This window comes from Limulus polyphemus, unplaced genomic scaffold (genome assembly GCF_000517525.1).
Source record: "Limulus polyphemus unplaced genomic scaffold, Limulus_polyphemus-2.1.2 Scaffold1909, whole genome shotgun sequence".
Classification (NCBI taxonomy): domain Eukaryota; kingdom Metazoa; phylum Arthropoda; class Merostomata; order Xiphosura; family Limulidae; genus Limulus; species Limulus polyphemus.
Genome location: NW_013667519.1, coordinates 236 through 16,119, shown reverse-complemented (window position 1 = coordinate 16,119; position 15,884 = coordinate 236). Strand labels below are relative to the sequence as shown.

General features: G+C 32.1%; 1 protein-coding gene across 1 annotated transcript in view; it reads left to right on the top strand.

The window, feature by feature from the left end:
• The window catches only part of LOC106465324 (signal recognition particle 54 kDa protein), a 39,025-nt gene extending 33,715 nt beyond the window's left edge, over positions 1-5,310 (top strand). The window contains exons 14-15 of the mRNA XM_013925536.2: positions 188-283; positions 2,922-5,310. Coding sequence (XP_013780990.1) covers positions 188-283; positions 2,922-3,007 — 182 coding nt within the window. The 3' untranslated portion in view covers positions 3,008-5,310. The remainder of the gene's footprint in view (positions 1-187; positions 284-2,921) is intronic.
• Positions 5,311-15,884: the final 10,574 nt, after the last annotated feature.

Sequence of the window (15,884 nt, the reverse complement as noted above, 5' to 3'; positions counted from 1 at the left end):
ATATGATGTCTAGCATGCATAAGTAGACAGGTGGAGATGATAAAGTGTTAATGTTGATAATTGAATAAAAAGCATTAATTTTTGGTGAAGAGGTAAATTAAAGTGAACATCTATAGATTTATTTTGAAGATTACAAATATTACGGATTATGTTGTTTTTAAAAGTGTAATAATATCCTCTTTCTTAGGTGGTGATATGGGAAAGAATGTGAATCCAGCACAGATGGCAAAACTGAACCAACATATGGCCAAGATGATTGATCCTAAGGTTTTGCAACAAATGGGTAAGATAATAAAAGTAAATTTAACAATAGACCTAAATAATCTGTATTACAATAAAGCCATTCTAAAGGTATGTAACAATATGTAGAATATGTGAAATAGCTATTAGATTTTCAGTTTTTTAAACAATAGTTTAAGTCTTTTTTATTTCTTTTATGATTAAAAATATCTGATTGCAGTTTTTTGTTAAATTTTTTTGGTACTTTGTGAATTTTTACATAAATTTGATCTTCATTCATTCCCTTTTCCAGTGGAATATAAGTAGTATAGTGAATCCCCCTTCTCCAGTACTGCTGGATTTACTGTAGTTTAGTGAATCCCCCTTCTCCAGTACTACTGGATTGACTGTAGTTTAGTAAATCCCCCTCTTTAGTATTGCTGGGTTTTTCTGTACTTTAGTGAACTTTTTTATAGTTAGACCTACACATAGAAAGTGTTCTTAGCTGATGAAATTCTTAATGGTTGCTAATGGAAGTACTGAAATGTGTTTAGTTAAATTCATAAAGCTTAGACACTGAATATATGGAGTTTAACCTTGTTAGTATGACCATCCAGTGTTTCATATAATGATTTTAATTTGTTTGGTAATAAAAAGTAGAATTTGCTGGTTAACTATAATGGAAATAGTACAGCAGTTTTTTTTTCCTTTTTATGTGAAACTGTTTGAATCCTCATTTCTGTGAATAATAATAAGACAAATTAAGAATTGAATATTTACTTCAGTTGTCAACTTTTTCTGCATTAGGTTCTCAGTTCACTTAGTTTTAAAGTAACACCAGTATATATGTTTAGCTTGCAAATTTAGTTAGTTCTGAGTATATCACATTTCTAATAAACCTGCCCTTTATTTCATTTATATTGAAACAGAAGAGTCTGGAAATGAGTAAATTGATAATTAACAGGTTAATTTTTCTACATTGTTAACTATATTACAATGTTAAGTATATCTGTAAATATGTACAAGGGATTGTTTAATTAGTACGTGTAAATACTTCTAATTTTCTGCCATTAAGACTTGGGTTATTCCAACTCATTAGATGGTGTGAACAATGGCATAAGTTTTGATATTAGAAATTTTCAGATAGGCCTGTTAAATTTTGATAACTTGATAGAAGCCACAAAAATAAATTGAACTGGTTTGGAAAGTAGTAAATCTTTTGCTAATGGAAGAAAATAAATTATTTAATTAAAACAAGTTGTAATTATGTTAAAAAAACAAATGAAATTGCAGCATGATAAAATCTGAAAATACAAAGAAATAGTTAAAACCAATGTCAGGGAAAAGAATTATGTGGTCAGTGTTTTGCTCAAGTGACTTTCATTACATTAGGACTTGCTTTGTTCTTTACTCATGCATTTCATGGCAGTCTTAACTTTGCTTAACCAAATTGGCATGTGGCTGCTCCATTGAACTAACCCCATATTGGAGAAGAAATATTGACTTTAATTTCAAATCTACTTCATGTATCTGCACAAAATGTAGTAAGCTTTTATTAGAAATCAGGTGTGTTACAAAAGTATTTGTACTCAAGATATGTCTATGAATTGACAATGTCAGCGTTACTCAGACTCTTGCAAGTCAGAATGCAAAGTGATGTTCATGTGAAAAATAAGAATACTTTTATCCATTGTACAGTTTGCATGTTGTATTTGCACAACTTCTAGAGCTTCTGAAATGCATATCTACAGTTTCTTCCAATATTCCTCTATATATGGTATTTCCTCTACCATGAACTGTTGCTAATTCATTAATGTAGGGTAAAAAGAATAGTTGATAACTCTATCAAGTACATAATACCATTTTTAATGAGACTTTGTGAAAAAATAATTGCATGTGCATATTGACCTCCATCTGTGCACATAGGGTTAAATAAACCTGATCATATGACGTGTATTAGTTACTTCTCACATCTAGTTTACTAAGCCAAATTACTTTGTTGTATTTGACTGACTTAAGTAAAATTTAAAAGAAACCTTTTTATGCTTTTTAACTTTATATTTTATTAATATTCTTACATTATACCATTATATGTACACTTTATGTACGTAAAGCTATATTTATTTATTTATTTGCCCTATATTGTATTGTTGTAATTTTGTAACTAAGACATTAATTTTACCAAAAGGTTATGTAATATTGTGCTTCCAACTGATTTTATTGAAAAATTTTAACCGTTACCTTCACAAAGGTATTTATAATTAAAAAATAAAACTTTTGCAGCATTTCTCAGATTGAATTGATAATTTGCTTTATGGGCTTCATTCTTGAATGCTCTAGTTTGTAGTGTTTGTATTTGCTGAAGGATTTAGAACCTTTGATTTTCAGAAACATAGTAAGTCATTTTTGATTGTGAAGTATTTTTCTCACAATGAAATTAAGAAAGACGTACTATTATAGCTCATACTCTGACCTTGCTGACTATGAATAGATTAATCTTATCTCCACATAATTTCTAAAGTTTTTTGTTTTTCTAAGCAAATAAGTTTAATGTTTAGTGTAAATTTTATCATTTATGATTATATTTTGTTAAGAATATAAATTCTAAAATATGAATTAGAGGTGTAAAAAAGTGATAGTTTATTCTCTTTGAAAGACATATCTTTAAAACCTTCTTAATTATTTTGTTTTTTTAACACCAGGTGGTATGTCAGGACTTCAAAATATGATGAGACAACTTCAGGGTGCTGCCTCAGGTAATCTCAGCCATTTGATGGGTAACAAGTGACAAGAATGAATGACAAGTTTGTTTAAAACTGAGAAATAAGTATGAGCTGATCATCGCCATCAGTGCTACAAATACAAACTATTAAAAACACCTATCATTCCAAACTCCCCCCCTCCCCCTCCTACCATGCCAAGTTTTCATTTCTGATGCAGCATACCAGATACATTACTATTTGACAGTTAAGTTTTATTTTGTTCAGAAGTTACGTGATAATGATGTCCAAAAGTGGTTTCATTTAACAGAAGATGGTGCTTTGCAAAGGAAGATGCAGACTCTCCATCACATCTCTCACTTATTTTTCTCTTTCATAAATTTAAAAGAAAATTTTAATTGGGATTTCATGTGAAGTAATTTTTTTATTTGCATATTTAACTGTAGAAACTTCGGTGAAGAACAGCATGATTTCTGAAGTTAATTTGATGTTGTACATATCCATGTAGAATAATAGAGAGTTGACCAATTGTATCCCTTACATGAAATTCAATTGAATGTTAAAGAAAATTAGTACTACAAATTTCTCTTTTTTATTATTTTTGAATAAAAAACTAAAGTTCCTTGCAGTTAAGGAATTGTATGATTGTAAACTGCTCTAATAGATGTTTGAACTGGATCCCTGGGAGTGTTAGTAGAAATTCAGACATTAGGTGTATAATAAAAATATATATGTAATTTAGCTAATTTAAAAAATTTGGCTTTTGTAGAAAGAATTTAAAATATTTTGTTTTGTCTTGCTGGTTAACTGTAGAGATTGTCAAGCAAAAATTATTTTTTTTTTCTAGTGAACTAACTAAACACTATACTTTGAAAAGAAATGAGAGTATAATTACACATTTATCAGTAAAACGACTTCACTGGTGAAAAAAAAAATATAATTATAAACTGTATGCATTAGGCTTAAAGATAACTGATCTTTCTGCTAACAGCAGTTTACATTATAAATGTAGCTCTGTGTAGAACTTAAGCCTAAGAATGTAGTTACAAATAAATAGACATATCTTGTTTGTATTGAAACAGGATAGTCTGCAAGTCAGGAATTTGCCCTACAGTGGGTTAATTCTTTTAGTATCATAAATTATAGTAATATACTGAGGATATCTATGAAGTTGTACAACAACTTACTGTATTGCACTTACAAAAGCTAGTGATTTTGTTAGCTTACATATTGTCACCAACATCAAAGTTACTTAGATTTATTGGAGGGAATAAACAGTAATACAAGTAGTGGTGGTTTTAACCTTTCTGTGAAGTTTACATAATCTAGGTATGAAAACAAAAACAGATTAATTTTCAAAACATCAAAGTGTTTGATGATGGTGTGTGAATTACTTAATGGACAAAATGAGCTATAATACCAATTTTTTTTTTATAGTTGCATGTTTTATGTGACTAAATGTATGATTCGCTATTTGTGTATACTATTTGCATCACAATTTGATTTTACACAACTGGGCTTCTTTACTCTGTTTTACTGATTAAATGGCATTTAAATTATTTTATAAATACTAACTTTACTTCACATTTCACAAATATGGTACTAACTTTAATAACATTATGCTACCACATGATGACTATGTATAGATCAGTTGCACTTACACTCCATGTAATTAAGTTAGATATTCAAAAGGTTTTGATATTAATATTACAAATTTAACACCATTTCAGCTAATCTTAACAAATGTTTTAAGTATAAATGATTTCATTAAAATATTTTAATTGACATCTGTGAAAATTCACTGCTCAAAAATGAACATTTTTAAAAATTGTGTCAGATTTCAGCAGTTATTTACTGTATTAATTGTTATTTCAAAATATATAAATACTTTGCATAATAGTCACATTACAGAAAATGTATTCAGGTTCTCTGGTAGCCACATACATTACTTAAGTGTGACTGATTGGAGGAAGGGGGTATGAAATGTCAGTAATTAATAAAACTAGTAATGTTTCATTAGTATAAAGTCTTACATCTTTCATCTTGAGATGTATTGTAAGTATTCTTTCACATTACAGTAACCATTAATATAACTAAGTACAAAGCTAATGAGAACTGAACTTTGTATTGTTTGTTACAGCATTGCACATCAATGCCTAAATTTGAATGTGAAAACATCAGTGCTGTTGATACCCAGATTTGTTTTGTCATCTTATATTTAGTTTATAAATAGTAAAAGTAACTGATACTTGTATAAAGAAGTTAAAACAAGGTAAATTTCATAAAGAGGTGTTTTTTAAATATTAAATACAACTATATCTGAAGCTGTGTACATTTTGGATGAAAAATTAAAGATAAACATTGTACAGAATTCAGACTTGTTATTTTCTTTAGAATTTTGCTTATTTTAATGTAAAGTTATCTGTATTTAAAACTTAAAAATATGTCATGATGGGACTTTCACCTCAGGTCCAAGTATTGTTCTTTAATTTGTATACACTCAGTACCAAAGACAGATTGCTATTTACAGAATATTTCATTAGATCTCTTGAAAACATAGTACATAGTTGTTATGGTGTTATACTAGCTCACTGTCACAAGGTTTGTGGCAATTTATATGAAGTTACCATGGACCATACCAGCTGCTATCCATTTATTTAATAGCAAATTCATTTGAGTAGGTTAACTTAATGTCTTAAGATGGTCCAGGGATTTGATTTCTTCTGAGATCGTTTAATACAGAAGTAAATAAAACTAAGTTCAACACATAAATTGCTCATTTTTATTAAGTCTTTGCTACAAATTTCTCTATTCAAATAACTCATTAGTTTGAGCAAGAGCATGCTCAACATATAATAAAGTAAAAGAAACTAGAAATTCTGTACTAAGAAGGGAGGTAAATTAAAAACTTTCAGTAATATTATATTTATGTATGTTTCATGAAATATCACAATTAGGCTGGTAATATTTAAAAACTGAAATCTTAACAAGCCCATGACAGGTTTTATTTTTCTCTCATAACTGTTTTCCTATGTATATATGTTGGTGTAAAATACATGCACACTTCACTACCTTTTGGTGGTTAGTGTACTGGACTTTGGAGCTAAGTTCTGTGGTTTGCATCCTGTTGCTACCAAAATAAATTATGCTCTGGCATTGGGGCTGTGTGTACATTATAAGAGTGATGGTCAAACCCCACTGTTTGGTCTGACAAAACTAACCCAACAGAGGTGTGTAGTGTTGAGTAGCTGCCTTCCCCGGAGTCTTTCACTTTAAAATTAGAGATGCAAGCACAAATAGCCCTCATGTAACTTTTTTGAAAAATTCAGCAGACAAACAAGTTTCATTACATTTATATGATAGGAATTAGTTTTTGTAGGTGCAGTATTGATTGTATTTACCAACACCCAACAAGTGTAGCTTGTTCTCCACTGTTAATATATATATAAAATACCAATAGTTTTTAGGTTTGTTTTATTCACCAAGAATCAGAAATGTTTAATTAGTTTAATGTATCATACTAATTTTGTTCAGTATTTCTTAACTTGCACATAGTCTTTTTATCCTGGGATGGTTCAGTTTTGTTATTCTACCAGTTAGCAGGTTTTGCATATTATATTCACCTTATATTTTACCTATAGCAGTTAATAATGGCTATGTTTTACCCTTTTACAACTAGAGAGGAAAGTATATTTACTATATTCAGGTACATTTAAAAAAAACAACAACATTGTGCTGATGTTTTTCAGTTTGTTAAATTACATTAATCAATGCCTTGAGCTAAGGTTACATGCTATAATGGTTATTTTATACATCTTATTTTCGCTAGACCATGGTTGGGTATCATGGATTCTCTAGGATTCACTGCTTAATTGAAGAACATTGTACTCTTATCATATTTACTTCTATTTGTTATTCTAAACTAAAGGAGTATTACGCTGTTTTCCTGTGAAGGTGAAAAGTGTTTGTGATTAAGCACATATTTTGTGTTTCACATACATGTTCACGTGTGTGGAACATCTTCCAAACCTTTATCTATAATAAGCAGCGTCGTTAGTTGTAACTTTTTAAACATACATTGCGGTAAATAGAGTTGTGACAGATGGTTTGAGAATATCAGTTGTTTGGAAGTGTTATCGATGTAGACTTTTCTCGAGAGGATCAGAAAAAATGTATGCTACACGGTAGCGGAACAGGAACTATCGGAGATAGGGAAAGACTTCCTAACCAAACTTCTCCATTACAACATTTCACACAAAAACCGTACCTGACATTATGTTGTTACAGAAAATATTCTAGAAATAATATAGACTTTTTAACACGATCATTCATCGAGTTCAATTTACTCCTTTTAGATTATGAAAAATATATTCCAGTCTCTTTTTAGAATACTGTATATCGTATATTAATAACTATCGCTAAGCTTATTATCTACGATTTTTGACTACAGTGGCAACTTACATAAATGAGAGATGGTCTGTTTTTTTTTTTGTTTTTTTGGTAATGTCCCATATCATTAAAAAGAGAGTCATCCATTGCATGCAAGCACTGTGAAATAGTTTATCTGAATTTCGCACAACCGATATCACTGAAATTATTCGTTATTCATTTATTTTTGTGTGTCAAGTTACGCTCAATCTCAGAAGTGGTATATTAGGCTTATTCCCACATGTTCATCACCTTGTTATCTAAATAACAGTATCTCTAAATTTTGCGTACTGCATATGTAAGTACCGTTTCATGTAAATTTTTGTCTCTTCTCTTTCAACCCATTGGACAAGCGCCGATATTCAACGAAAAGCCTCCTGGGAATAAATTGTGGGGGGAAAGAAAGGAGTAGATCTGAAATGCTCTATGTAAATGATTCGAAATCCGTAATAAATAAATTATGAGAGATATGAAAAATCTGTAGTCTAACGTGAATCCTATAACAAATGTTTGATATACTATCATTGACAATCAGAAAAACGAACATGGTCGCCATTATCATTTTTTTATTTCCTAGCTCACAAAGGTACTATTGGTAAAAAATAGTTTTGAAAGTAATTTTGGCTTAAGGAGAATTTCAAGCCATAAGTTTGAAACATAGGCTAATAAGGTTGGATAAAGTGCTTGAATAAGATTGAAAAGTTATGATCAAAATTGTAAAGAGGGATAAATAATCAATATTTTTATATGGATGTTTAGTGTGTTAAGTCTCTTTCAAAAAAGAAAGTTCAACATCAGACTCAAACTAGTATTCAGACTTTAACTTTGTTGACATCATAAATAGTAGCTTCCACTAGAAATAAGGTCGTAAAAAATACTACCGTAATCTGAGGTTACTTTGAACACTCTTTGTGAAAAAGATTTTGATTATTTTAACCAGCCATAATAATTCAGCAATGCGTTAAAACAATTTTTATTTACCTTAAAATCTTTATTCTTACTATTTTATAGATGAATTTTGATGATAAAATATTTCTGAGAAAGAAATTAGGTCCGCAGCAAATTGTCAAACATGGCCGTCATCAACACATGATAATCACGTTTTCATGGTAATCAAACCAATAAATTTAGCTTAAGTGTAAATTATATTACGTACACACGGACTGAGAAAGATAACTGAACCTGCTTGTTGGATGACTTTATAATTTAGCAAGCTATGTGAAATGTATGTAGATAATAGGGCTGTCTGAGGTTACTTTGAACAGTAACCTCAGACATTCAATGTAACCACAAACTCAGGATTAATTTATCTTAATATTGTATTTGAGGCTCAACTGACCAAATACCTCATCATTTTGTATACATATGTGTTTAGGGTTACCTAGTTTGAGACGTTTTGAATTTCAGGTCATCTCGTATGTAATTCGTACCAACAATCATATATACCCAGTGAAAGAAGTCACATCTGTCAAAATGACCAGACACTACAAACAGCGGTTTTATTTTCGTCACCACAAGAACGAAGATGTAAAAAAAGGCTCTTGATCAGATAAAAACGAAGAAAATGTTCCTTTGAAAAGCCAGCAAATAGTACAAGTTCCCCTTGGAACGCAAAGTCACGAATTGAACAAATACATGACGGAAAACGGGACATCAAACAGTCTTCACTGAAGCAGAGGGGCAGTCATTCGTAGATCATATACGAGTTGCGGCAGATTGGGGATTCCCCTTTGATACATTTGGTATAAGATTTATGGCAAAGAACTATGATCAACTATCTAAACGCACAGGTCGTAGAGCAGTTTTCCAGCAACTTTCCATCACCTGAACGGGAAATGCCTTTTATGGATAAACATAAAGATGAAATTGCATGACATGTCAGAACATTCAAATATCACGGACAAATGTTAGTGCTGAAGAAGTCAGGAAGTACTTTGAGCACCTAGAAGAGACACCGAAGGAAGTGTCCCCGCAGAAAATCTTCAAATATGATGAATACAATTTGTGTTATGACCCTGGGGTCAAGAAATGCATTTTTAAACGTGGAGTAAAGTATGTAGAAAGAATTAGAGATAGTTGTAAATCATCCATTTCAGTGATGTTTTAAGGATCTGCACCAGGTGAAATGATACCAAGTTAAGTGGTTTATAAAATGGAAAACCTATAAATAATATGGCCTGAAGGAAGACCTAAAGGAACCCGATATATAATAGGAGTCGGAGCAGCTGGTTTGATACTTGCTATTTCACAGACGAGTTCCAAAGTTTTTCTATTTCATGTGAAAGGTTTGCCTGGGAAAGAAGTAGTTATTGGAGATAATTTGAGTAGCTCCTTTACAGAAAATATTTAGAGGCTTGCTGATTAGAGTAATATCTCCTTTTTTTGTTTGCCATCCAATGCAACTCATACGATGCAACCACTTGACGTTGCATTTTACAAACCCTTGAAACAGTGTTGGAGAAAAACCATGGATGATTAGAAAGCAAATGGCGATAAGAATGCAAAACCCTGAACAAAGATGTATTTCCATCACTGCTGAAGAAACTGTATGTTTTTTGTTTTTTTTGTATCCCTAATGACACTGAGACAAGTACAAACTTGCAGACTGGATTTAAGAAGTTGTTCATCTTCCCTCTAGCTCCACCACAGGTTTTGCAGAGGTTGCAGGATACATTTTCAGCCAACACCCAGGAAGATATGGAAAATGTAAGTAATAGTGTGCCAGATGCTGTTCTTGGCATGTTGAGGACAATTATAGGAGTTGATGATGATGAGAGTCGCGACCGATGACGACCAAAGAAAATAAATGTTCCCCCAGGAAAGAATATTGGCTATGAAGATCTGACCCAGCTGAAAAACCCAGATCCAGGACCACCAAGAATGGAATCCCACAGTGAAAATGGAAATCAAACCCAGACTGAAGAAGGAGATAGTAGAGCATAGAGTGAATTAAAGGACGAACTTAATGAAGTGTCAGAAAATGAAATTGGGAGCCTGGGTTCAGGATGCGGTTCTGCAGATGAAGCTGATCAGGGTGACTCAGCAGTAGGACATGCTACACCATCAGCAGTAAACAAATATGAAATGGAATGTCGCTGCTGGATAGTTTGTTATGGTTGATTATGAAGGTTCCAAATTTCCTGCAATGGTTACCTCTGTAGAAAAATATAGGGTGCCATTGTCAGGATGGAGATGACGAATAGTTAAAGATAAAATATTTTCTGGGAAGATATATTTAAAATTATACCCGAGGAAAATGTGAATTATATCAGAAATATTTTACAGGGTTTTAGATATTGAAGAGATGTGCTGCTAATAAATAGTGCACGCATGTAGGTGAACCCCATATTTTTGTGATCTAAAATAATTTTGTTTATATTGTTATAGCGCAGCTCCATATGTTATTTAACGTTTTCTACATAATATACATTCTTCTGATGAACATTAGAATTTTTTGGCTTGAAATGGTCGCATGTAATAGCTTTTGTTGATACTTTGTAATTGAAAATCCGAAGCCTTATTGCCACAGAAGAATGGAACATTCTAACATGTTATTTTGGTAGTGCATATATGTACGTATGTTTAGCCAATGATTGAAATAGCTAATATAATACTGTTGTACAAAATTGTTTAAATTAGTAATATAATTTAACAATTAATAACTACTCAGCGTGTAGACAGTCCAGTATTTTACTATAATAAAATTTACATATTTATGCTGATTTTAGTCTAGCTTCTTATGCAGTGTTACAACAGAATGACGATTTGTTGAATTTTCATTGGATGTTTTGGATTTTATGTGACCAGCCATGCAATTAATGAAGTTATGTTTCATGCAAAATTGGTTCATATTTAATCTCATAGCACCTTTCTTTTTTTCTTTTTTTTTTTTACAATTTTAGTATCTTTCAAGTGGCAAAATTTTCCCACCAAAAAAAAAATACAAAGTTTTAGACATTCTTTACAAAAGTACAGTAAATCATAAGAGCCTGTAATGCTTTAGGTTTCTACAATCGAGGCTACATTAGTAACTTTACTAACTTAATTTGGCCTAAATTAATTAATCTTAGGCTGACTTGCAACATTTAGGTAACATTTAATGAGGCTGCGTGATGCTGATTCCAGTTTAGTTTTGGTTAATTTAGTATTACTTTTGAAGTAAAGGTTTAAGTAAATTATAGGCCTAACAGTATGATATTTTTACATAGAATGAGTATTACGTACTGGTACTTTAATAATTATTAGTCTAAAAACTAACTCGAAGTATTAGGCCTACTTAAAATTGATTTTTTAACATAATGAATTATGTCTACCTCAATGTTTATCTATTTAACGACAAATTTCATTGACATTTCAACAAGATACAGTTAAGTATTATATAAACAAGACTTTGGGGCTGAATTTCAGATTAATAAGCCTACCTTATAAACTTGTTTGTTAATTTTAGTTTCAAAATACAACACATTTGTCATCGGTAGGCTACATTCTTTTTTACAATATCGCCCCTATTAATGTCAGGATTTCTCCAACGCCGTTGGACCGACAGCAAACCTGTGAGTGATGTCCACTTTAAAAAGTGTCTTTTAGTTTTAATTCTGGAAGCTGTAGAATTTTCAGAATTATTTAATGATCCAGTGTAGTATGTACTCGGCATACTCAGTACAAAATTATGGTAATTACTTTTTAACTTCGATTGTACCTTAGAATTTTGAAGCATTGATGACTGTTCTGAGGCATTGGCTCGAGAATCAAGAAAACTAGTACTGCTACTAGAAATAGTTTCGGAACAAGAGTGAAGTGGAAGTTTATCGTTAAGATGAATTTCGAAAAAAGACTCTGATTTGGTCTCTCTCATTGTGTAGTATTCAGTTTTTATGTCCTTATGAATATCACTGCACTCAGATGCCGTTAAATTTGGTACTGTACGTTCCATAGTATGGCTTATACAGTGTCCCATCATCTACTCTGGTTGACACTCAAAACTATGCTGGAATTTCAGAAACTGAAACCACGAATTTGAAATATATAGTAAGAATGGTGCCATGAGTGAACGTCCTCGTGAATTTACCGCATGTAAATGTTATAAATCACTTAATATCGATGATTAATATCCTAAACTTTATATGTATTTATAAACACAACTGTGCTATAATAATAAATCAAGTTTTTCTTTCGTATTTTAAACTTAAATAATTCTACGTGTAGTATAAGTTTAAAAGTTATGTTCCGCTGGTTATTTCATTCGTCTACTTTAAACAGGAAAAATGTAGCTTTTATTCTGAAAACGTTTCTCCACAACAGCTAACACAGAAAATGTAAAAGGATTTACTGCACATTCTTCTAAAAAATATTGTGTTTGCTACTTTTCAATGCGTTGATAAGATTACTTTAGGTTAAAAATAATATGCGAGCCGAATGAAAACGGATCAGAAAATGCAGGCAGGCAGCATTGACAATACTATCGATAGTTCTATTACTAGAAAAATATATGCTAGAGTGCAAATAGTTTTATCACGAATATTAGGCTTATTGCTTTTTAAGACATAAAACTTAAGAACAAATCAATATGTCTGTGTATTTTCATGTTTACTGAGTAAAACCTGTTGGATATTTCCTCCATAGTCTTATGAAATTTGTTCTGGTCGAGCCTTGTCCAACAAATTTGACGAGAAAAGCATACCGTTATGTATCTGCTCGTCTGATAATTTTTCGTATAAATTCTTTCCGAGGAACTTCAGCGATACAAGTCCTTTCTTAATTAAAACTAGTATATTCTTTATAATACACTTAACAACTTTTATAACACACGCTATACATCACAGTGATTCACACGCACTTTACTTACCGTGCCTACTGTTTGCTTGACTCAATTATCTATCTCTTCAATCTGCCCCGCTGGTTTTTCTCGCCAGGCTTATATATTAAAAAAAGGGGGCAGCTCGATCAGACTAGAGTTGCCAGGCAAATTGATGATCCTTCGAGAAACTCCAGCGTGCATGCTCCCAGATTCACGTGACTTCCGCTGTTGTAACAATATGTATTAGATTTTAATCAACAGGAAAATAGTATGACGTCAACGTTTATGACTTTTGTATAAAATTATGAAAATCATATTAAATTTTATAGATTTTTTTACTTTTCAGTTCATTCTCCACATTATGACTACATCAAGAATGTGCCAGCTCTTGCAGGCTCTCCCCTTTAGCATGGACTCTCGTCCTAAACCTAGCCCTGTAGACTTCGGACTGATTTTGAGTTCCATACCTGAGTTCTAGAGCCGCTACCAGTGCTCTATAGTTGTGCCTGTCGTCTGCTTCACACACTTTACTTACGGTGCCTATTGTTCCCTTGACTCAATTATCTCTATCTTCAATCTATCTGCATATCTCTTCGATCCATGCAATTCTATCCTTTTCGCTGGCTTTATTTGCCGGGCTTATATACTAAAAAAGAAGACGTCTGGAACAAACTATACTTGCCAGAAAAATTCATGATCCTTCGAGAAACTCCAGCGCGCATGCTCCCAGGGTCGCGTGACTTCCGCTGTCGTAACAATACAATGAAAAATTAAACAACGTGTTAAAATTCTTCATCATCACTTTAAAAATGTAGGCCTTGGAGTCAAGATTTTCTATTTGAATTTTTTCTCAAGTTTGATCGTTTCTCAAAATTTTAATTTGGTACCATTAGAACGAAAGAGGTCAACCTTCGATATGATGTTGACCTTTAAGCTATATTAATAAATGAATTGGTCTTAATAAAACTGATTTATTCTTTCCGAATATAACTTTACCGATACACTCAACTTCAACAATCGCGTTAAAACAAACGCTAATCAACGAACGTCAACAATACTTCCGACTGCAGTTCAGTTACTCACTATCTATACACACATTACAATAATCTCTCCTCTTTTATATACCTGCCTACCCTATATCTAGTAAGACCTAGAACATTCCTGAAAGAACAAGATATTTCTAGAAACTAGAGGGCGCCACACCAGTCACGTGACCCGCTGACGCAACAATATTGTTACGTCTCCGTTTGTTAATTGATTTTTCCGTAACTTCGTTCCAACGAAACTTTAACGACACAAGTCTTTACTTGATAAAACTGGTTTATTCTTTCCGAATACAACTTTACCGATACACTCAACTTCAACAATCGCGCTAAACAAACGCTATAACAACGAACGTGCTCAATAATACTTCTGACTGCAGATCAATTACTCACTATCTATTCACACATTACCTTAATCTCGCGTCACGTTGTCCCCTCTTATATATACCAAACTATCCTATATCTAGCAAATACTAGAGCATTCGCCAAGATACGGGATAGTTCTAGAAACGTGGCGTCATTGTAGTCATGTGATCTCGATGACGCAACAATATGTTGTTTTTAAATGCGGGTTCACAAATTCCAGTACTGATGTGTAAAGAAAGAAAGAGAAAAACATTTCTTGATAAGAATCTATGAAACAGATATATGTTGTTTTTTTTGTACAAGTTTAGTTATTTCAAAAAGGTACCTGTATATGAAATTGTTATCAGAAAAGTGTAGTAATACCGCTGACTACGTACAAGGAAAAAGTACAAAAAAGAAAAAAATTGGTAAATGAATAAGTTAATTAAATAAATAAAATAACTAATGAAATAAAAGTTACCAAATACGTTGTGAATGGGGAATGGATTAAAACATTTATTTATTTATTATTATTTTTTTTGCTTTTAAACTACTTTAAGTATAACCAGAATAAACCACGACGAGGCACTATTTGTTAACTCACCCAAGTTTATTATATAAATGAGGGAATTGCCTAATCGTTGAAAAGGAACGCAAATAAAATGCGAAAATTTCAAGAGAACATTTTTTTCTTCAGAATTTGAATTACATATTGGAGATATTTAGACATCAAAATGAGAGAACAAAACGATTTACTCTCCAGATAATAATCTTTTTTTTTCCAAACAACGTTTTGCCATTGCTGCTTCATCAAGTCTAGTAGTACAAAAATAGATTCCAATTTCACGAACAACTGTGTCCTGGTGATTAGGGTGCTGGACTCGCAATATATGGTTTCGAATCCTTGTCACCAAACATACTCGTCCTTTCAGCCGTGGAGGCGTTATTAAGTGACGGCCAATCCCACTATATATTGGTAAAATAGTAGCCCAAGAGTTGGCGGTGAGTGATGTTGACTAGCTGCCTTCCCTTTAGTCTATCATTGCTAAGTTAAGGACGGCTAGCGCAGATAGCTCTCGAGTAGCTTTGCGTAAAATTCATAACAAACCAAACCATGAAAACACCATAATTCATATTTTTGTTTGGTAGAGCCGTCTACAGGTTAGAAGGAGTCCAGACTATACTTAAAATATGGAGCCCTCTTTCACAAGGAACACACACACACACACATATTTATATATGTATTATAGTGTCATATATAATACTAGACCACCGTGACCCGTTGGGCCATCCACTATTCAGAGGTTATGAAGAATTCAAGCTAATTTCAAT